We start from the raw sequence: 22,135 nt of genomic DNA, 5'->3' as shown, positions 1-22,135 counted from the left end.
GGATCTCGGCTCACCTTCCACCCTCGAAAATTTCAGTACCAGCTGTAAGATGTTTCCTGATTACAAGTGTACAATGCCAGGCACTTAAGTAAGTAACTATGGGGCCTAAGGATGCTGTTCGAGGGTCAGCCCTGGGACCTAGGCATTGCGTTCCAGTTTATCACTGCAGGAAAAATAGCTGAGGGTCAGGGAAGGAGGACTTCCATACATATTTTTGAATGAATGAATGAATGTATCCATGAGCTGGAAGACAGAAGTTGAATGTATTTCATTTACTTATTTAATAAACACTTATCAGATGCACACTATTTGTCCCTTCATTCATTCGTTCAACAAGTATTTCTTGAACCCCGACTTTGGACCAGGCTACCTGGGGAGCTGGGAATACAAGGATGAGCAAAGCATACGCTGCCTCTCCTCTCATAGGACATAGAGTCTGGCCAGAGAAACAGAGGTAATCAAAAAATTTCACAGCTCGGGGCCTGCCCAGTGGCATAGTGGCTATATTCACATGCTCTGCTTCAGTGGCCCCAGGTACACAGGTTCTGGTCCCAGGCACAGACCTATACATTTCTCATCAAGCCATTCTGTGTGGTGGTGTCCCACATAAAAAATAGAGGAAGATTGGCACAGATGTTAGCTCAGGGATAATCTTCCTCACCAAAAAAAATCATCTTTCTCTTGGGGCTGGCCTGGTTGCATAGTAGTTAAGTTTGTGCGCTCTGCTTCGATGGCCTGGGGTTTGTGGGTTCGGATCCTGGGTGTAGACCTACACACTGCTCATCAAGCCATGCTGTGGCGGAGTCCCAAATGTAAAATAGAGGAAGATTGGCACAGATGTTAGCTCAGGGACAATCTTTCTCACAGAAAAAAGAAAAAAATCATGGCTCAATGTTTAATCAGAAACTGTGCTACAAAGCAGCAGATAAGTGCTGTGAGAGGCTCAGTGGGTTGCCCTGACCTGAGGTTGAGCACCAAGGAGCACTCCTCTGGGGAAGAGACCATTGAGATGAGAGCTGAGGGATGAGCACAGGTTAACCAGGTGAAGGTAGGGGTGGAGGTATGGGGGAAGCATGTCCAGGCAGAGGGCCCTGTGTGGGGAGAGAGCCTGGGATCCCAGACAGAGGCTGTTGCCAGGGAAGGGAGGGGCAACATGGTGGGGGATAGATCTGGAGGGCTGGATGGGAGCAAGACCCTGTGCGGAAGAGGGGGGCCGGGTTAATGGTGTTGATTTTGATTCTAAGAGAATAGGGGCGCCCTTGAAGGATTTTAAGGAGGAAGAGGACACGGTCAGGTTTTCATTGAAAAAGCTCCCTTGGCTGTGATGTGGAGTGTGGACTCGCTGGGGAGCAGTTAGGAGGCTACTTATGGTGACGAGGACTGGGGCAGGGGGTGCGGGGGCGAAGGAGCAAAGGGACAGAGTTGAGAGCTCCCGAGGAGATAAACAGAATAAGCAGACAAGAAAGCAGACCCAGACGTGTATTGGGTGGGTGGTGGGGGTGGAGGGAAGGAGGTGTCAAGGGTGACGCTTTCTCAGCAGAGGCACAGAAGGCTGAGACACCAGCCTGGTCCTGAGGATGGGGTTGCTTGGTGGAGGTCAGAAAATATGAAATCGGAGGTTTCAAACAAGGCACCAAGCCACAGAGGAGGCTGCTTCCCAAGGGAGGCACTAGACCATGTACAAAATTTTCAGATAAATTAGCTAAAAACCAGGTAAACTGCTCTTGGGCCCTTCATGCAGACTGAAGATGTGAAAGAGGTGGCAGAGAGTTAATAGAATAGTTGATTATTTTTTTTGGTGAGGAAGATTGACCCTGAGCTAACCTCTATTGCCAATCTTCCTCTTTTTGCTTGAGGAAGACTGTCCCTGAGCTAACATCTGTGCCAATCTTCCTCTATTTTCTATGTGGGATGCTGCCACAGAATGATTTGATGAGCGGTATGTAGGCCACGCCCAGGATCCGAAGCCACGAACCCTGGGCCGTCAAAGCAGAGCATGCGAACTTAACTACTGCTCCACCAGGCTGGCCTGGAATAGTTATTTCTGAAAAGGATTTGCAGTGCAGAGAACTGTGAGCCCCATTCTCAAGGAAGAGGGGTGGGATGGGGGTCAGTGCTACCTCCTGACCCCAGGCTTGGTGGGATGGGCTTCCATGGAGCCACCGAGAGGGCATGCTATGGACTCCCTGCAGTTGGGGCACAGGGCACTGGAGCCCCGCTCTCGCCTGGAGAAGCTAGAGTGGCCCAGGGCAGCAGAATCGGGCTGAGTTGGGAAAGTTCCAATGGAGTCCTGGTGGGATGGATGTGTAGTAGGAAGGTCAGCCAGAGGTCATTTAGGAAGGGATTTCTGTTGACGAGGCTGGCGTGCCAGGGCGAGGGGACCTTGGCAGCAAGAGGCTGTGAGGTGTACCACTGGGGCAGAAGTTGAGGAGGGATTAGGAACCGTCCATTCGAAGGAGAGGCATGGCCCTGTCAAGGGGGCCGGGCCAGAGTGGGGCCCGGGAGCAAACCCACACAGGTTCCCATGGGCCTTAAACATCTGAGAGGCCTAACCCTGCAGTGGGGTGGGATGGGGGGGGGGGGTGGTCAGACCTTCAGACCCAAGAAAGGGAGGGAGGAGGTGAGCAGGACGGAAGGTGATGCCCCCTCCCCCAAAGACAGCAGCTCAGCCTGGCTCAGGGAGAGGAGTGGAGAAGTCTGAGTTCCGTGAAGACTCCATGGTGGACTGCACAGTTCTGGTTACTGACGTGAGACAGGGTTTGTCACTTATAGTGATCTGCTAGTGACCAGGAAAGTCAAGGGTCTGTGCAAGATTTTATCTTAATGTCAAGGGAAGGATTGTCCTTACCAAGCACAAAGAAAGGTGCTTTTTATCACAGCCACGAGTCCTGCTTGTACAGAAGTAATTACAAAACAGTGAGCCGGGTGCAATAACCGAGAGAAGAGCAAAGGGAGGCGGGGTTTACAGAAGGGACCAGGGACCAGATCCTGATGACGCATCGGGGCTTGCCAGTCAGAGAAGGGGCAGGGCATCAGAGATGGGTGTGAGTGTGAAAGTCAGCAAGGAATGAAAGAGTTTGTGAGTGTGGCCAGGCGGGGTGGGGTGGGGTGCAGGGGACTGGGAGCAGGCTGGAGTAGTAGACAGCACAAGATTTTGGGGAGCCCTTGTAAATGGGGCCAAGAAAACAAATGGGTAATTTGTTTTCTAGGAGATGGGGCAACAAGGGAATAATGCGTCCGCATGAATTTTCTGAAAAAGTGATGCTGGCAGGAGTGCAGTGAGGATGATGGATATTTGCTGGGCATCAAACTAGGGGGTTTGATCCCAGTGAGAGGAAGAAGGTGGGGAGCAAAGGTAGTGACACTGGGGAGAGAGAGGAGGGGTCTGACTCCAAAGGTGTGGTCTGAGGGGTTTTGCCCTTGACCACGGGGTGTGTGTGTGCTTTCTGATCTGGACAGGAAGAGGAGTAGGGTTGGGTGGAAATGGGGGCGGGTTGGAGCCAGGTCGCTGGAGAATGGGGAAGGAGGAGAGAGGATGAGGTGGTGAGAGCCTGTGGGCCTTGAGGAGGGGGTCGGGATTTTATTCCAAGGGCATAGGAAGCCACTGGAGCATATACGCAGGCAAGTGACATGATCTGATTTATTTTTAAGTAAAATCCCTCTGGCTGCTCTGAGCAGAGTGGATTGGAGGGGACAGAAGTGGTGGAAGTGTGCTGTTTCTAATACCCCAGGTAGCTGGAACCAGGGAGAAGGTTTGCCTGAAATGGCTGTGGGCACTAACATTTCAATGAAACAGGAAAGCCACCAACCTCACAACACTGCCTCACCCCCCTGCTCCCAGAATAGGAGGTGGCTCATTTTGAGATGCCAGACCAGCTGGTTACCTTGGGGGAGAAACTGGTGGGTGGCAGGCCGCAGGTGGAAGCCAGAGCTGTCAGGACACGTCCTCATATTCTTGGCACTTACGTAGGCCCCCTCTCCCACCACACACACACCAGTAGTTTGCTCATGCACTTGACATTTCTTGAGAGTCACAGTCACACTCTCCTGGACATTGGGGATACAGAGGACCGACTCAGAAGGAACCGCAGGCTGGTGGGAGGGATAAGTCATCCAGGTAGATTGAATCATTGGTTCCAGTTCTTCACCGCTTGCTGTGTCCACACCCTTTGCTCTATACCTTTACAGCCCCTGACTCTGGGCTCACTCATGTGTGTGGCTTTGCTTGGCAGAAGGATGTCAGCAGATGTGATGGAAGTGAAGGCCTCAAAGGAGCTGCATGGCCAGGACCACCCTCCTTGCCCTTCTGCCATGGCCACGAGAAGAGCTTTCCCTGGGCAGCTGCTGCTCCTTCCACCTGGCCCCAGAGTGAACCCATGTAGCACAGAGCTGTCCCAGCCACGTGCAGCCAGTCCTGTAGCTTGACGCAGCACTGCCAGTTGAGCCCCAGACATGAGAAATAAGGTTCATGCCGCCGAGATTTCTGTGGTTGCTTGTTATGTAGCAGTAGCTGGCTAGTTCAAGAATGCACACTCCAGCTCTAATGTTCGAGTGAACTAAGGCTTGCAGGAGGAAAGCACCAGGCGTGTTTAGAAAACAGAGACTTGGGGCCAGCCCTGTGGCTGCGTGGTTAAGTTCGTGCGCTCCGCTTTGGCACCCCAGGGTTTCACCGGTTCAGATCCCAGGGGCAGACATGGCACCGCTTGTCAGACCATGCTGATGCATCATCCACAGCCACGGCTAGAAGGACCCACAACTAAAAAAAAATATACAACTATGTACGGGGGGATTTGGGGAGAAAAAGTAGAAAAGAAAAAGATCGGCAACAGTTGTTAGCTCGGGTGCCATTCTTTAAAAAAAAAAAAACAAAAAAACAGAGACTTCCTCATTTTAACTACAGTGTGGATTTCCTACAGGGGAGGTTGGGTCAGATTACAGAGGGCCTCCAAGGTCGGCTGGAGGAGCTCGAATTCTGTTAGCGTCAGGGACATTTGTCATTCTATTGGCAACCGAGCACAGCTCCCAATGTAAGAGGTGAAAATGCCAAATACTTTCCCAGCCCGCTTTGCAGCAAGATGTGAGCACATGACCGAGGCTCAGCCAATCAGATGCACAAGCCCCAGACTCTGAATGGGCAGAAGGCAGTGGAGTCCATTCTGGCGAGGGTGGCATCAGCAGGGGCAGCGGCAGCCAGTGCTGAAGCTTGGTGCCAAACTGCATGTCCAGGCCCAGTGCTGGTGGCAGTGGGGTCCTCACCAGACAAGCCCAATTCCAGGCGTCCTTTCGAGCGTGCAGCCCCTAAGCATAGTTCTTAGTCTTCTCAGAAATTCTGAGATCCCTTCCACCCGTGACATGAGCTTTAAATAAATATGTTTCCTACTTAAACTAGCCAGTGTTAGTTTCTGTTGCTTGTGATCCAGGATCCTGGCTGATAAACTTTGTTTGCACTGAGGTGTAAGTGACGATGTTTGAAGTGGAGAGTGACATACCGAAAGGCGAGCTTCAGGGGAATTCACTCAGCAGCAGGAGCATGCACTTGAAGGGAGAGGAGACCATTTGCAAGGAGAGAATTTTGTGTGTAAGCGCATGTGTTTGTGCACACGTGCAAATGGTCAATGGGATAAATGGGTCTTTTTCTATTACCAGAGGTTTGGGATCCCAATAATTACCTTGTCTGCCCTTTGTTGTTTTTATCAAGAAACTGATGGGAATCCACATGTCAGCTTTATCAATTAGGGTGTGTGACCACCCTACACAGTTTAGGGCCTCCTGCCTAGCCTGGACTGGAGGATTGGATGGCACTGACCTTGGCCCCGCCTGGGATGAGAAGTGTGTCTACAAAGTGTGCCCTGAGAACCCTTCCCCAGCCAGTCATGTGCGGCATCCTCACACCAAAGATCCTGGGGTGGGGGTCAGGTCAGCGTCAGGTCTGCAGTGTGGGCCTGACCCAGATAGGCTCTCACAGGGAAATGGAAAGCCGGTGGATGAGGTGGGTCAGCAGGAGAGACATGGTGGAGCCCTGAGGCGAGGCACTGCCTCCTCGTGCTCCCTTATGGTCAGTGCCCTCCCGCCATGCCCAGCCCTATGGCCGCTGGTCTGGTCTTATATCTTCTAGAATGTTGCCCAAGTGTAATCAGACAGTATGTCACTTTGCATAATGCTTTTGAGATCCATCCCTGTCATAACATGTACCACTACTTCATTCTTTTTTATGGCTGAGTAGCATTCCATCACAGAGATGCACCTCAATGTTTTCATCCATTGGCCAGTTGATGGGCGTCTGAGTTGTTTCTAGTTTCTGGCTATTTTGAATAAAGCTTCTACGAACGTTCACATGCAGCTTTTGTGTGGACATATGTTTTCATTTTTCTTAGGTAAATACCCAGGAGTGGAATTTGTGGGTTGTGTGGGAAAACGTATGGTTAGCTTTATGAGAAAGTGCCGGACTCTTTTCCAAAGTGGCTGTACCATTTTACACTGCCACCAGAAGTACAAGAATTCTAGTTGCTCCATGTTCCCGTCAACACTTGCTGTTGCTCCAGACCCTGCTCTCTTAATCATTGTGTTTTAATGCCATGGGAGTCTCTAAAATTACCTTGATTTCAATTTTTTGAAAAAATATTCCAATAAACATTTTATTGTTTTTTCTCTGAATGGGCCCTCATGCAAAATGGGTACTTTGTTTTATTTTTCCTCTGAATGGATCCTCACGCAAAATGATATTTCCCTAGAAATTTCCCAGTAATCTTTAAGGTCTTCTGAAGAATCCAAATGTAGAATTAACAAGAAGTCAAACCACATGCTGCCTGCAGGGGGCGCGTGTCACCCACAATTAAACTTCGCTCCTATTCCTCATGCAGACTTTGAGCTGACTCGAGCGCTGTTCCTCAGCAGAACAGGGGAGGAGGTGAAGTTGATCTTTCCTGGGTGATGACGCTTCGGGCCAGAAATGCCTTCCCCTGGTGGGAACTTGGGGTGGCTCCAAAGAGCAGGGCAGGACAAAGCTGCCCCAGGCTTCAGGGGAGGGATGAGAGCAGATTGCAGCTCTGATGTCCTTCTCCATCTGTCCCTGAGCCACCCTCTCCTCTCCATCTGGAATTCCCCCTTAGAGTCCTTCCTCTGGGTGAGAGTACATCTGCACCTTCATCAGGTGGCACCTTTAGCAGGTGGCATCTTCTGTGACGCCTCTCGAAGTCTCCTGATCAGCACACCCCAGTTACCCGGGGAGGGAGCTCAGTGATCCTCAACTCGGCTGCACATTAGCATCACCTGAGAGCTTTACAAACCTCCTGGTGGTGCCCGAGCTCCACCCCAGACTGGGTAAATCAGGATGTCTTGGGGGTGCAGCCCAGGCATCAGCATCTAAACACTCTCCAGGTGACGCCAGCGTGCAGCAGGGGCGGCGAACCCCTGGGATGGAAGCTTGCTAATCCTCTCCCTTTAGCCCAGGTGCGCCGATCAAGTTAGTGAGCTCACCCAGGTGGGTACAGGCTCCTATGGCTTCCAAATTTTAGTACATATAACCTTCCAACCCCCTGGAGTGGGGAGAGGGGATGGTCGACAGTGTAGATTCCAAAGTTTCACCTTCTGAGATTTTGATTAGTAATGGGTCTGGGGGGTGGGGTTGGGGATGGGGAAGAAATCAGCATGTTGATGAGTTCTTCTGGAGCCTCTAATCCAGGCAGTCCTGAAATCCCACTTTAGGAAACGGTGGCATTGACAGAGAGCATCTAGGAGGGGAGGAGACACAGAGCAGCACTTTGATACCTTCTGTGACTCCTCTAGAAGGCTTCTGAACAGGGAAGGGGAGGTGGCAGCTGGGGTCCTAGGCGCTGGGGCTTGGGGCTAAGGGGACAATAGGTAGGCTCAGGTCTGGGCAGAGAGGTGTGGGACACGGAGTTCACAAATAAAGGAGGAACCAGGAAAGTCTTGTTGTTGCAGACCACCTCCCTCCTCCTTTCTGAATCCTGCCTCGGGCTCGGGGCCCCAGGCACGGCTGGCACAGGCTCTCCTCTCAGTCCCTGCTGGAATGGGGACAGACCCCTCTCTCTGCCGGGTTTTGCAGCAGAACCTGGACCTGGCTAGCACTCTTCTCTGGCCCATGGCTCTGGCCCCTGGCTGGGTGACTTGTCGTGGTTCCTCCACCATCTGCCTGCATCTGCCCTCCAGCATCATAGACTGTCCAGCTGCCAGATGAGGGCTGTGAGTTCCAAAACCACAAAGGCGCGGGAGCGCCCCTGCCGCAGGCTGACGAGCAATGCCGTCCAGAACTCACGTCTCTTGTGGCACTGTCACCCCAGGCAGCACTCAGTGTTCCAGCCTTCTTCTTGGATTGGGTTGAAGACTGCCTTTCTGTAATCCCCACCCGTGGCCGTCACACTGCCCTGTCTGCCACACGGGTTAGTCTAGTGTTTGCTCTACAGGACAACTGTTCCATCTGCGAAGGCGGAAATGTCCTCTTCTCCAGGCCAAATGTTCTCAGAATGGTACCTGTTCTGGAACACTCATTTTACCAATATATTATTTAACGTGTGATTTCTTTTCAGCCCAGACTGTTTTCCTTGCAGAAACAGTGGGCCTTGTTTTCACGGCTGCTTTATAGATCTGCCTGCAATTTGTTCATGTACACATGCGTGCATGCATTCATTCATTCATTCATTCACTGAACAAATGCATACTGAAGCCCACTGTCTGCGGGCATATTATAGGTCCTGGGAGCCTAAGAGTGCACCAGGGGTGGTGATCCTTGTTCCCACAGAGCAAGGGGTCACTGAGGATGTGGTGGCCTCGCCAACATCCTTGGCTCTGGCCTGGCAATGCCAGTAACTCAGGACGCAGTGCACACTTTGTGGCTTGTGTGATTGCTCCATCAGAGCAGTGTCTCTGAAGGGCAGTGGGTCTCCCCTGGCCGAATGGTCACTTCCAGAATCCAGCAGTCTTGAGAAGATGAAAGCAGAGAGAATGAGAAGGATCCAGTAGGAACCTTGCCTGCTCTGTAAGCTGATCAGAGGTCATGAATAATGGAGAGAAACGGAGGCCTCTGAGTCTTGGGAGGTTGGCCGATTTGGGGCCCTGTGCTCCTCAGGAAGGTCCCAGCTCTGGGGGGAGGCAGTTCACAGCCCTCAAGGGCTGTAAGGTTAGGGAGATCTCCATGGTGGGAGGCCCCCACGTGCTCCTGGGGTGGCCTGGAGGGGTCCCAGGGGGCCCCCTTGCTGTGTGGCCAGGTGAGAAACAGATGCCAAGGGCTCAATGTCACCTGATTCTCTATGAAGGGAGAGAGGGAACCGGTGGGGAGAGGCGGGGGGTAAGGAGGACACCCTGCCCTCAGTCTCCATAAATAAGTGATGAGGCCCAAGGAGAAACCCCAGAGCAGGTGCAGGAGGAGGTGGCCGGGAGAGGGTGGCAGAGAGAGGGGTGGGAGAGAGGCAGGGGAGAGACACAGCACCGAGGTTTGGCTCAGGCGAGCAGGAGCAGCACTGTGGGCACGGGGGACTCAAGCGTGGTCTCTGGCCCACCCAGACCTGAGGCTACAGGAGGCCCGTGGGTGCGGGAGCTCAGGGAGAGAGGCTGCCGGCCAAGGAGGTGGGCGCAGTGAGCCAGCGAGAGCCAGGAAGGGGCAGCCGGCAAAATGATGCCCCAGAAGAAGAAGAGGAGAAAGAAAGACATCGACTTCCTAGCCCTGTACGAGCAGGAGCTGCTGAACTACGCCTCGGAAGACAATGAGGAGGAGCTGGAGCACGAGTACTACAAGGCCAAAGGTGTGGTCCTGGCCCAGGGGCACAGGCAGGGGCACACTGGGGTGGGGGGGTCATGTCTCTTGCTTTGAGGGAGGAATTTTAGGTTCCAACCTAACCCTTTCCTCATGGATTATCCTATTGCATCAGTTACATCTCCTCAGAGTAAATGGGGCAAGCATTACACTAGGGTCCTGCCTGTACAGAGAGGCAAGGCAACCTGCCCTTAGTCAGAGTCTTAGGGGCACAGAATAGACTAGAACCGCAGTGCCCACACTGTCCAGGTCCTGGACATCCCAGGAGCCACGTTCCAGCCTGGTCTCCGTGATGTGGCCTGTGTCAGGCAGAGTGCCCGACAGGTGCTCTGAGGGGTGGGGAGGAGTCCTGACCCTCCTCTCATCCACCCTGGGGCTTTGCAACGAGATGCTGTGGCCCATATGGGGAGGGCACTTGGGGCTCTGGACCCCAAGGTCTTGTCCTTTGAATCTCATCTTCCTCTGGCATTTATGTGACCTGCTTTGTAATGCTCTACATTCTTGCCAGGGACACCAGAGGAGGAGTGAACTGGGGATCTGGGAGCCAATTTTGGCCTGCAGAGGGTTTTTTTGTTTATTTTATTTTGGTTGTTGTTGTTTTGCCTTGACAGTATTTTAAAACACGTTTGACTGTGGACTCCTACAGGCGGCGGACTCCCAGTGTGTCAGACTCTCCCCATCATCTCATCTCACACTACGTCTCTTTTACTCATTGATGCAGCCCACCTGGTCCCCGAAGGCATTTAAATTCTCAGGGCTTACTCCAGAGTGGCTCACTAGTTCCTGTAGGCACCATATTCACTCACTCACTCATTCATTCATTCACCAAATATTTATTGAACGCCTGCTCTGTGCCTATTCTTGGGCTTGTTCACTCCCCCTTTTCTCTGTCTTGCTGTCCTAACTTTGAAAGCCCAGCTCAGGTCCCCCTCTTCCATGAAGCCCTCCTTAATTCCAGTCCACTGTGAGCTCCCTGATTACATGCCGTTCTCCATTGTTCCATCATTTCATGCATGTCTGGCGTGTTGGGCTCATAGCCTCAGCCACCCTGACCTCCAGGAGGGTGGGGCCTCCTGAGCTTGTCCTCCCTTCTCATCCAGCTCCCAGCACAGGCCCAGACTGTGATCACAGCTGAGGCACCAGGAAGGCTGTGGTTCAGCTAGGACCACTTTCTCAGCACAGTGTCCTGGGCATCTCCTGGGGTGGAGACGGGGTTTGTGGGAGGGAAAGAGGGTCCTAGAACAAGAGAGGCATTGCTGCCCTCTCCCAGCGTGTGTGCTCCAAGCTCTGACTGTCTGGTGGCAGGAGAGGCTTTGAGGCTAGATGTGGGGGCAGCAGCCTTGACAAACACTCTCAGCTGCTGGGGTGATTCTCCTCAGCCCACGTGGCTGCTGGTAAGAGCATTCTAGAGCCTCTCATAGCTGCCACCCTGTCCACTTCAGTTTGTGCTGCAGTGTGACCATATGATCCCTCTTGTGTTCCCTCTTCTTTTCACCCTTTTTGAAGCCTTTTCACGTTCTTGTATTTGATCCTCAACATCCCCGAGAAGAGTCAAGGCGGTGTGATTAGTCCCATTTCACAGGTTAAGGACCGAGGCTCTGAGAACCTAAGTGACTTCAACAAGGTCACAAGCAGGAGAGAGGACAAGAACTTCAAATATCCTTTCCCAAGGCAGGTCTCCGTTTTCATCTCATGATGCTGCCAGATACTACACTGAGCGCTTCTCTCATCTGAACCAATTTCATCTTCACAGCAGCCCACCAAGATGGGTTAGGTTCTTATTATCTTCCTTTTCAGGTGAACAAGCTGGGGCACAGTGAAGTTGAGTAACGTACCCAAGACCACAAAGCTGGCAAATAGCTGTTGGTGGACTTTGGGTTTATTTCCAGTTTTTAGCTTTGATGCAGAAAGCTGCTACAGATCTTGTACACATCTTTTGATGAGCACACACACTCATTTCTCTGGAATTTATAATTGGAAGTAGAATTTCTGGGTCATAGGGAGAGGGTAAGTTTAGATACCAGTGCTCACACAAATTTGCACTCCCACAGCAATGTATGAGAGTGCCAGTGGCTCCACATTCTTGCCAATACTTAGTATTGTCAGTCCTTAATTTTAGCAATTCTGGTGGGTACATAGTAGTATCTCATTGTAATTTTAATTTGCATTTCTTTGATGAGTAATAATGCTGAGCACTTTTCCATATGTTTATCAGCCATTTGGACATCCTCTTTTAAGACATGCCTATTTGTCTTTTGCCCATTTTTTACCTGTATTGAAATATAATTTACTTTATAATGAAATGCATCTACTTTAAATGTGGTGCTTGAGTATTGACAAATACTTGGATCTAGCCAGTCTGGCTGGTCGTTGCTCTTGTATTGCCCAATCTTGACTGTGGTAAAAATAGCTGGAGAAGAGCCTAGAGAGGTGGGCGCCACATTGACATTTCTGAGACACAGACCCACTGACTGTCCAGTCAGCTGCAGGACGTGCGCAATAAACGTGGATGATAGTCACATGCTGAGCTTCACCTGCACTGTCATTGTTACCCTCTCACTTCTAGAATGACACGTCTCCTACTCCCGTTGAGCTCTGGGTTCTTGCATTACAGAGAGAACCTTGGAGAGTGTGATGGGGAAGAAGGAAGAGGAGAAAGTCCTAGGTTTCCTTCTCTGTTCCTTGCATTGCCCCCAGGCCACGCTGGAGTTCACCAACAGCCAGAGGGAGGAGAGAGCTCCCTCAATGCTCTGAGGGAAGGCTGAGCCTGGCGCATTGGTCTATCTCCTGACTAAGTTGGGGCCCAGGAGGGGAAGAGTGACTAATACCAGAATCTGAGATCTGAAGGGACGGCGGAGGCCATCCTGCACAAGCTTCCAGCCCTGGACCCTCTCCTCTCCTGCATCCCAGTCTGGGGTTTCCCAGCATCTGTTGGGATATAATTTTCCAAGGCATCCTTCTTGGGGATGTTGTTAATGGAGACTATGGGGGTGATGATGATGATGATGACAATAATGGAAATGATTATGGTGGTGATGATGATGATGATGACGATGAAGGTGATGATGATGTGATGATGGTGAGGATAATGTGGTGATGATGATGATGTGGAGATGATGATAACAGTCTACCCCTTATGGAATGCATATCTTTTATCCAGCTATGGAAGAGTGTCTGTAAGATAAGTTCCCAGAAGTGGAAATGCTAAGTCAGTGAGTATGAATGTTGAAAACTTTATTTGATTTGATTTGATCCTTATCATAATCCTTCAAGGAAGAAATTATCCTTACTTCAGAGATGAGGAAATTGAGGCTCAGTAAGAAATTTGATTGAAATCTCATAGCCAGTAATGGTAGAACTGGGATTCAAATACTGGTCAATTTAGTTCCACAGTTCATATTTATTTCATTGCTTGTTTCATTCATTCATTTATTTGCTCATTCATTCATCCAGGTAATTATTTATTGAGCATCTCTCATTGTCCAGGCTATGTGCCAGGAGCAACCCTATATTGCTGTTGACGCTTTTTGCTGACCAGGGGACTTTATTAGTTGAGGTCCTCCCCTCTGGAGCCAAACAGAATTTTGTCTTCCACAAGATATTTTTTGACTTCCACAAGATAGTTCTTCAGCTATATGAACTTTTTAAATTAAAATTTTAAAATTGAGGAATAATATATGTGCAGTACAAAGCTCATAAATGTATAGTGTGATGAATTTTTACACATGTGCATGCTTCTGTAACCATCATTCAGAATAGGACACAGAACATCTCCAACCTCCAGGAAGCTCCTTCACTCTCCTTCCCAGAGGTAACAGCTCTCCTGATTCTGTCACCACACGTTAGGTTTTTCTGTTCTTGAACTTCATATAAATGGAATCATACAGTATACACTTTTTTGTGTCTAGCTTCTCTTTCACTCAACATTATATCTGAGAGGTTTATCCATGCTGTGACATGTTATATAGTCTGTTCTTTTTATTGTTGTATACTGTTGTGTTTTATAGATACATCATCATTTATTTAACCATTCTATTGTTGGTGGACTTTGGGTTTATTTCCAGTTTTTAGCTTTGATGCAGAAAGCTGCTACAGATCTTGTACCTATCTTTTGTTGGACACACACACTCATTTCTCTTGGATTTATAATTGGAAGTAGAATTTCTGGGTCCTAGGGTGGGAGTAACTTTAGATACCAGTGCTCACACAAATTTGCACTCCCACTAGCAATGTATGAGAGTGCCAGAGGCTCCACATTCTTGCCAATACTTAATATTGTCAGTCTTTAATTTTAGCCATTCTGGTGGGTACATAGTAGTATCTCATTGTAATTTTAATTTGCATTTCTTTGATGCGTTATAACGATGAGCACTCTTCCATATGTTTATCAGCCGTTTGGATACCCTCTTTTATGACATGCCTATTTGTCTTTTGCCCATTTTTCACCTTTATTGAAATAGAATTTACTTTACAATGAAATGCATCTATTTTAAATGTGCTGCTTGAGTACTGACAAAGGTATACATCTGTGCAACCACTTGCACAACCTATATATAGAACATTCAAGTTATCCACCAAAAGTTCCCTGCACCCCTTCTCAGTCAATCCCCCTTATTCCCAACCCCAGGCAACCATGTCCTACTTTCTGTTATAACAGACTAGATTTGTCTTTTCCAGAGTTTCATATAAATGGCGTTACAGTGTGTAGTGTTTTGTGTCTGACTTCTTTGCTCAGCATAATGTGCTTGAGAGTCTTCCGTATTGTGCCTGTCAGTAGTTCATTCCTATTTATTGTTGAGTAGTATTCCATTGTACGGATATACCACAATTTGTTTGTCCATTCACCTGTTGACGGACATGTCGGTTGTTTCCAGTTTAGGGCTGTTATGGATAAAGCTGCCAGAACATTTGAGAGCAGATCTTTCTGTGGACGTGTTTTTATTTCTCTTAGGTAAATATCTAAAAGTGGAATTTCTGAATCTTATGTTAAGTGTATGTTTATCTTTTAAGGATATTGTTGCCAATTAAAAAAATTGAGTGGTCTCTCTTTTTCTTACTGATTTGTGTGAATTCTTTACATCTTCTTGGTATGAGTCCTTTGCTGGACCTACGCATTCCAGATATTTTCTAGTCTGTGGCTTGCCTTTTCATTCTCTTGATGGTCTTAATTTTATTAAGTCCAATTAGTCAATTTTTTTAAATGGTTAGTGTCCTGTTTAAGAAGTAGCTGTGTACCCTTGAATCAACTATTGAGAAGTTTCTTCATCTCTCACCTGTATCCCAGACTCTCCTTTTCTCCAAACCAAATATCCGCAGGCCTCTATGTTTCCTCTCATGTGATGTGGTTCTAGAATTTTCACCATGCTGGTCATTCTCCCGTGAACACTTAGTTTGGAAATGCCCTTGTGTATGTGCAAGACATGTGGGCAACACTGCGGGTCCTGGAGGTGTCCCAAGGAGGGACACAGGAGTTGTTTGCAGGTTGGGCACCCCTGTGGTGTAGACTGTGAAGAATTAAGGCTTTGGTTATCCCAAGAGACAGGGAGTCATGCAAATGTACTGCTCCCTTTCTCCCCCTCACGGTGCCTTGATGGGGACCTTCATCAGAACCAGGGACACCAAAGGAAAGGTGTTGACAGCAAACAGAACAAGCTTCAAGGAGACAAAGAGAGGAAATCAATCCTCCCACCAAAGAGGGACTCCCTGGCAAAGCTCTGCACCACCCAGCCTTGGGACGGCTTATCCTGAGACTGCAGTGGCAGTGCCCAGGGAGTCATGGGAGGGGAGGGTTGGTAAGGCCGCTGCATTGGATAGAGAGCAGAGAGGAAGGTGAGAGCCAGGTGCAGGCTCTGAAGAAAGCTGTCTAGGAGGGCATCATTGTGTTGTGTCGGAAAGATCACAGACTGAGTGTCCGGAGGCCTTGGGCCTCTTGTGTTGACACTGTATAGAGTGTGACCTCAGCTTGTCCCCTGTCTTCAGGCTCCTCACCTGTGAAATGAGTGCTCAGCGTTAAGTGGGAGGATTGGTCTCGCAGCAGGACTTGGTGTGGGTCTGACGCTGGCTCAGAGGCTTGTGGGTTGTAGCAGGGGTTCATAGAGTCCTCTGTGGCTGGGCATCCCCTGCGGGGCTGGCAGGAGCTATGGCTTCTCCAAGCCCACTTCGGATTCTGGGTTTTCTTCTGCATTTGCCATCTGTTTTCTCCTTTCCTCCTTCAGTGTATGAGGTGGTCACAGCCACAGGGGACGTTCGTGGCGCAGGAACAGACGCCAATGTCTTCATCACCATTTTTGGAGAGAACGGGCTCTCTCCCAAGCTCCATCTCACCAGCAAGTGAGTACCAACTCGGCCATGGTGGGGTCCTGAGCTGTTAGCTGGGTTTGCTGTGGTTCTGGAACCCAGAGGAGAGGACGTGTGTGTCCACAGCCGCATTAAGTGGTACAGGGCCTCTGCTCGTGACAGACCACATGTCAGGCAGGTCTCTCCCAGTGATTTCCTGTCGATCTTCCTCAGCTCCTCTTTTGATTTTTTGTACAGTAATGCCTACTTTGGATCTCAGAATTACCAAGAATTCACATTGCCTGTCCCTTGATGTGGGAGAATAAGGACTCAGGACCAAGAATCTGGGTCTAGGTCCAGCTTTACCACTTAGTTGCTATGTAACTTTGGCCGAATCTCTTTGCATCCAACGCCTTGGCTTCGTCATGTATGATCTGGAAGTGATAATTCCCCTTTTACCAAACTCACAGGGCAGTTGAGAGGAGGAAACAAGATCATGCATGCGAGAGAGCCGTGAGCTTAAAGTGCCCTGCACTTATATCTCACCCAGGGACCGACATCATCGTAAACCTGCCTGCCAGCTAAGGCACACTCGAGTCAACCGTATGGATTAGTTATGTGTGTGCCTGTTTGTGTAGATGTGCTTGTGTGTGTATCTGTGTTTGTGTGTACGCCTTGTGTTCTCCATCTCGCTGTAACCCATTGAGAGCAGGGGCTGCTCTCTCTTCTTTTCTATTCTCTCTCCCCACCACACACGTGAGCACACAGATCAACACGCAGTAAAACACGAGAACACTTTCGCAGAATCATAGAAATCCAGAGACATCTAGAGGCTGCAGGGATGGTCTAGGCAGCTGGTTTTCAGTCTGGCTGAATGGAACCAGGGAGCGATCAGCTGGTTCTGAGCTCACCATGCTCCTGTCCTTCCTCCCTCCGGAGCAGCTCGACATATGGATGTCTTATGTGCGCCAACCAGTTTCTGAGTCAAATTCTATTTGAGCCAAGAGTTCCACAGCCAAGAAAAATTTGAAAACCACTAGATCTATTTCAACCCATTCATGGGGAAACTGAGGCCTGGAGAGGAGTGGTGAGTAGCTCTGAGCCACGGAGCTTTTTGGTGGTAAAGCTGGTCCTCAAACCTCAGGTTCTTGGTGTAGAATTTTCCTTGAGTACATGGCCCCGTGGCCCTGGAGGGTGTGTGGGAGATTCTCTTTAAGGTCTCCTGGGGCTGCAAGTTGTGGCCTCTGGGGTCTACGTCTTGGCACCTTCAGGGACGGCTGAGGAAGCAGTGGAAGGGTGGGGTCCGCAGGCCGGGACATCCCTGAGCTCTGTGCTTAGCAGACTGATCAGGCCCCGTGTCACGTGTTTACCCCGAATGCGGGCTACGGTGTAAATGCTGCAGCGTCCAGGCAGGCATAACCTCCTATTTTGTCCGTTTCCGCAGAACAGGGTACCCGCCTTCTTGTACCACTTACACTGCAGAGTGACTCGCTTGTGGAAGTCTTTCCCTCCAGTGATGTGGGCACGGTAACGAGAATACATGAAATGTCCATCCTCTTTGCCATGTGACCTCCCCAGAGTGCACCCCTCCAGGGAGAAGCCACCAGACCCTGGGGAGTTGGCCAATCTGGTTTCTGGAATCCTGGTCTGTCTTTTTCAAACAAAAAGAACCATTTTCTCCTTTCATGGTGGTTCCTCGCTGTCTTTCCTTCCTTTGTGCATCTAGTGTCTTCAGACTCTTGCCCCTCACCTTTTTCATTTGTCAAATATCCTCTCAGGAAGGCCACCAGAGTCACGGTTTATAACCCAGTGTTAAGGTTTGTCACTGAGTCCCCATTTCCAGGAGTTTGAGTCCCAGCCTTCCTTCTCAGTGAGGAAGGAAAGACTGCATCATAGTAAAGAGGTCTGAGCCATGAATGAGCTGGTGGGTTCAGGGGTCTCCAGGTCCTGCTGAAACCACACGCAGCAGCCAGCTTCTCCAGGCCTACCCCCCATGGAGGCCAACGTCCCCCCAGTCACTCCATGGGTCTGCTGGTGTGGCCTCTCCTATATCTGTGTGATGCCCCAGATTGGGTGGCAAGAGCACAGGCCTGGCCAGGACCCCAATCTGGCAGTCAGGAGGGGTCTGCAGGAGCCCAGGAGAGTGGGTGTTTTCAGGGATGTGGGCACGGTTTGCAGTATCGGCTGTGTGCCTTGGAGAGACTGGAGAGGTGATGCGCAGAGAGATGCCAGGTAGAGCCAGAAGGTGAGGGGAGGTCTGTTTTGTGCCTCCAGCATCATTCCCAGTCATTTGCAAATAGTCAGAGCTCAGTAAATGATGTGGTATCAGTGTGGCTAGAGCATGACTGTGCAGGAGAGGACATGTAATCTGGGCCTCAAGTGGTGAAAAGGACTCAGATAAGAAAGGGGAAGAAAGAGGGGGAAGAAAGAGGGTACTTGAGACCAAGGGGGTTAGCGTGCAAAAGTACAGAGGCAGCAAGGGGCACCACAGGCCTATGGGGCCTGAAAGGCAGGGGAGGACCAGACTGTAGAAGGCCTTGCTTGAAAGCTGATCAACGGAGCGTCCACTTACTATGCAGCCAAGAAAGATGAATCTGACCACGGTGAGCAGATAAATGGGAAGGAGGAGACCAGAGTCTGGCTGCTGCAATACTTGAGAAAATGTCTACAAAGAGAATTGCGTAGACACAATCCTCGCCATCTAAGATGCTTTCAGTTCAAGATGGAGACCTCGGGTCTGGGAGGGGAGCATTGCTCTCCGAGGAATTCCAGGTTGCTCCTGTAACCCAGATGCAGATAGCGGCAGAGGTCACTGAGCTCTGTGAGATTTAGATGCCGTTAACCCAGCCCAGCCCTCACCCACGCTGGTCCCTGGGGTCTGGCTTGGAATGCCCACTGGTCTCGAAATCTCTCATCTCCCTATCTGCTGCTGCTCCCTCCTCACCACACCCTGTCACCCCAAACCCAAACCCATGTGTCCACTGGAACTGAGCTCCTTTTCTTTGCCTTACACACGCACATGCTCCAAGGCATTTTTGTGTCTATCATCCTTCACTAATAGCTCAGGGCACCAGAGAGAGTTCACATCGCAGCAATGCCAACAGCTTCAAACGGAATATGAGATAGGCCCCTAGTCTTAACATTAAGCCTCCAGCTTTCTTGGACTTTCTCCCTGACCCCTTTCTCCGCAGCCTCTGGCTCTGTCTCTCACCCTCCTTTCTCTCTTGCTTCTCCCACAGCCTCTTTTATCTTTCTTCCCTCAATTCCTGTTCTTTCTTGTGCTTTTTCTCCTCTGCTCCAGAACGTCACCTTCTGCTCCCATATGGCTTATCAGGATATTTTTTCCAGTGCAAAATAATTTCTGCTGCAAGGAGAACTTTGGTGCCTGATATGAAAATGCTGCTCATTCTCATCTTCACTGTCTGATGTCTCAGTTCCTCCGTGCACACTGGACTCTCTCTTAGGCAGCAAAGAGTGTGACACCTTCACCTGGACTCCCCATTAGCTGGCCTCCACCCCAACCCCCACACCACTTAGTGCCAACACCTCTGGCTCCCAGAGGAAGCCCTCATGTCTGGGTTCCCCTCCGTTAGCCAGGACCACCCTCAACACAGGGTCACGTGTTCAGAATATGGCAAAAGGATGGGGTCTCATGTATCTTCTGCAACACGGTTCTCCTGCTGAGAGTTAACCACCTGAGAGTGTCAGAGAATGCCTAGCATTTTAGCCTGCTGGCTCTGTCCGGTGGGTGGCTAAAATGCCCTATGCGGCCTGTAGATGCTCTGGGTAGGGTGGGGTCCCTGCTGCACAGCAGGCACAGGCACAGGCATTAGCCTTGATTTGCGGATGGACCAGGAGCCACGGTGAAGCCTCAGTCTCCCGTACGGAAATGTGAAGACACCTGTGTTTTACTGTTTCTTCTGACCAGGGACCCGCAGTCCTTTGCTCTTTCCACCCCAGCCCCAGTCAGCTTTCTGGAACCCACAGGCCTTTGCATCCTGACTTAGCAGAAGTGGGGATTTGGGAATCTGAGCCCGAGTGGGCTGGGGTTGGGGTTGGGGCTTGTTTGGGTTTATCCTGGCCCCTCCCTGAGTGAAGGGAGTCGGTCCAGGCCTGTCCCTGAAGTCCTTTCCTCTCCCTCCTCTGAAGAGAGAGACTCCTGCCATGCAGAAGGCCTTTTTCTTATTGCCAAGAAGATGTTGGTCTCCGCCTTGTAAATGCCTTGGACGATTGCTTCATAGTCTGGAAAGCCCTGGAATGCCCCAGTGTGGTCCTGAGACAGTGCGGAGAGCTCACTCTGCCCATTCTTTTGGTTTCCCTTCCTCCATCTCGCTTTTTAAAATTTGTTCTCTGAGTGGCTGTAAAGCACCGTGCTCGCCTATTTAACATACACACTGGAACGGACGAGTCCACATCCCACCTGCTCACGTGCTCGCGGCCTTTCTGAAGGCACGAGCTGCCCTGACTGAATGCAGCTGTCGGAGCTTCTCTCTGGACCTCTCGTCAGAGGCACCCGGAAAGCCAGCTGCTTTCCTTCCAGATCCCTCTCCTCATCCCCTACTCATCAGCCTTGGCTGTTTCCCAAATTCCATGCACCCTCAGCAGATGAAGCCAGCAATCCTCAAACTCCTTCCAAGGAATTCTCCACAGGCAGCTGCCGGCTGGGTGTGGTGGGCGCTACTGAAACCGGGAACTGTGGTTTTTTACATAATTACAAAAACAAGATGTATGCTCTTCAGAAAATTAAAAAATATATATATGGACAAAAATAAACAACCAAGACTTCATATTAGTGTTACCATGTAGACACGAAGTTTTTGTATGAATCCTCCCTCTCTTTGTTGTTTTCAAATGAAGCAGGTATCCTGTTTGTATTGGCGGTTCCGTTCGTACCTTCTATTTTTAACCAGGCTTTTCTTTTGAGCCTATATCATAAACCTGTTTCTATTTCATTGAATCTTCTTTTACATCAGGATTTTTAATGTTTGCATAATATTCTACCACATAGCTTCCCAGGGCAACTGTTTCATTGGGTATTTATTTGATGTAGAGACTCTTAGCTATTTATTCTAAAAATCAAATTTCTTGTCTCACATATTGAAACAAAAAATACCTCATATTCATTTCCTTCTTTCCTACTCACACAGTCCTGATGCACAGGATCAATATTCATATGTTTTCCAAGTCATTTAACAAGTGCTTTGACTCTAAAAAAGAAAATGTGTTGTTATTCACCTTTGGAGGTGAGGTTCTGACATCAGCCAGACCCCCCTGATGGCTAGCTTGGTTTCATTTCCCTTTAAATGCTGAGCCTGGTAAGTTTATTTCCCCAAGAGGGAGGATTTACTGCTTTTTCATAGAGAAGACTTCTCATTTTCCTTGCTTTTTTTCAAGAGCCAAGAGACCACATTCTCATGTTACCCCCTCTATTGTTAACATCTTTTATGAGTGTGACACATTAGTTACAATTGTTGACTCAATATTGATATCATTAACTAAAGTCCAGAGTTTACATTAGGCTTCACTCTTGGTGTTGTTCATTCTATGGGTTTGGACAAATGTCTAATGACATGAATCCATCATTACAGTATCATACAGAGTAGTTTCACTGCCCTAAAAATCCCCCGTGTTCTGCTTCTTCAGTCCTCTTCCTGCAACTCCTGGCAACCACTGATCTTTTTACTGTCTCCATCGTTTTCCCTTTTCCAGATGTCCTATAGGAGGAATCACACAGTGTGTAGCCTTTTCAGATGGGCTTCTTTCACTCAGCAATATGTATCTAAGATTCCTCCATGTCTTTTCATGGCTTGGGACCTCGCTTCTTTTTTGTTGCTGAATAGTATTCTATTGTCTGGATGGACCACAGACGATCCCCCATTTTTTTCTTTTTCTTTCTTTAAAAGACTAGAATTCTGAATTCTTCCAAAGTGAAACCTTTCAATGTTTAAATTTGTGTAAATATTAAATAAAGCCAATGGTGGAGTAGAGACTCTGGGTACCATGCATTGCCTCAGTCCCTCCCTTCCTCCAGGGGCTGAGACCACCTGGGCCTCAGTACATGCAGCAAGCCCGGAGTCGGCCCCTTCACTC

At 49.5% G+C, this 22,135-nt stretch overlaps 1 protein-coding gene across 2 annotated transcripts in view; it reads left to right on the top strand.

Annotated features, from left to right (window-relative positions):
- The first annotated feature begins 9,628 nt into the window (after positions 1-9,628).
- LOXHD1 (lipoxygenase homology PLAT domains 1) overlaps positions 9,629-22,135 on the top strand; it is a 169,413-nt gene continuing 156,906 nt past the window's right edge. For both annotated transcript variants that reach the window (XM_070627589.1, XM_070627588.1), the window contains exons 1-2: positions 9,629-9,758; positions 15,985-16,099. In XM_070627589.1, the coding sequence (XP_070483690.1) occupies positions 9,629-9,758; positions 15,985-16,099 (245 nt within the window). The remainder of the gene's footprint in view (positions 9,759-15,984; positions 16,100-22,135) is intronic.

Source organism: Equus przewalskii, chromosome 7, assembly GCF_037783145.1.
Source record: "Equus przewalskii isolate Varuska chromosome 7, EquPr2, whole genome shotgun sequence".
NCBI lineage: Eukaryota > Metazoa > Chordata > Mammalia > Perissodactyla > Equidae > Equus > Equus przewalskii.
Note: the sequence above shows the minus strand (reverse complement) of the source record. Positions and strands in the feature narration are given on the sequence as shown.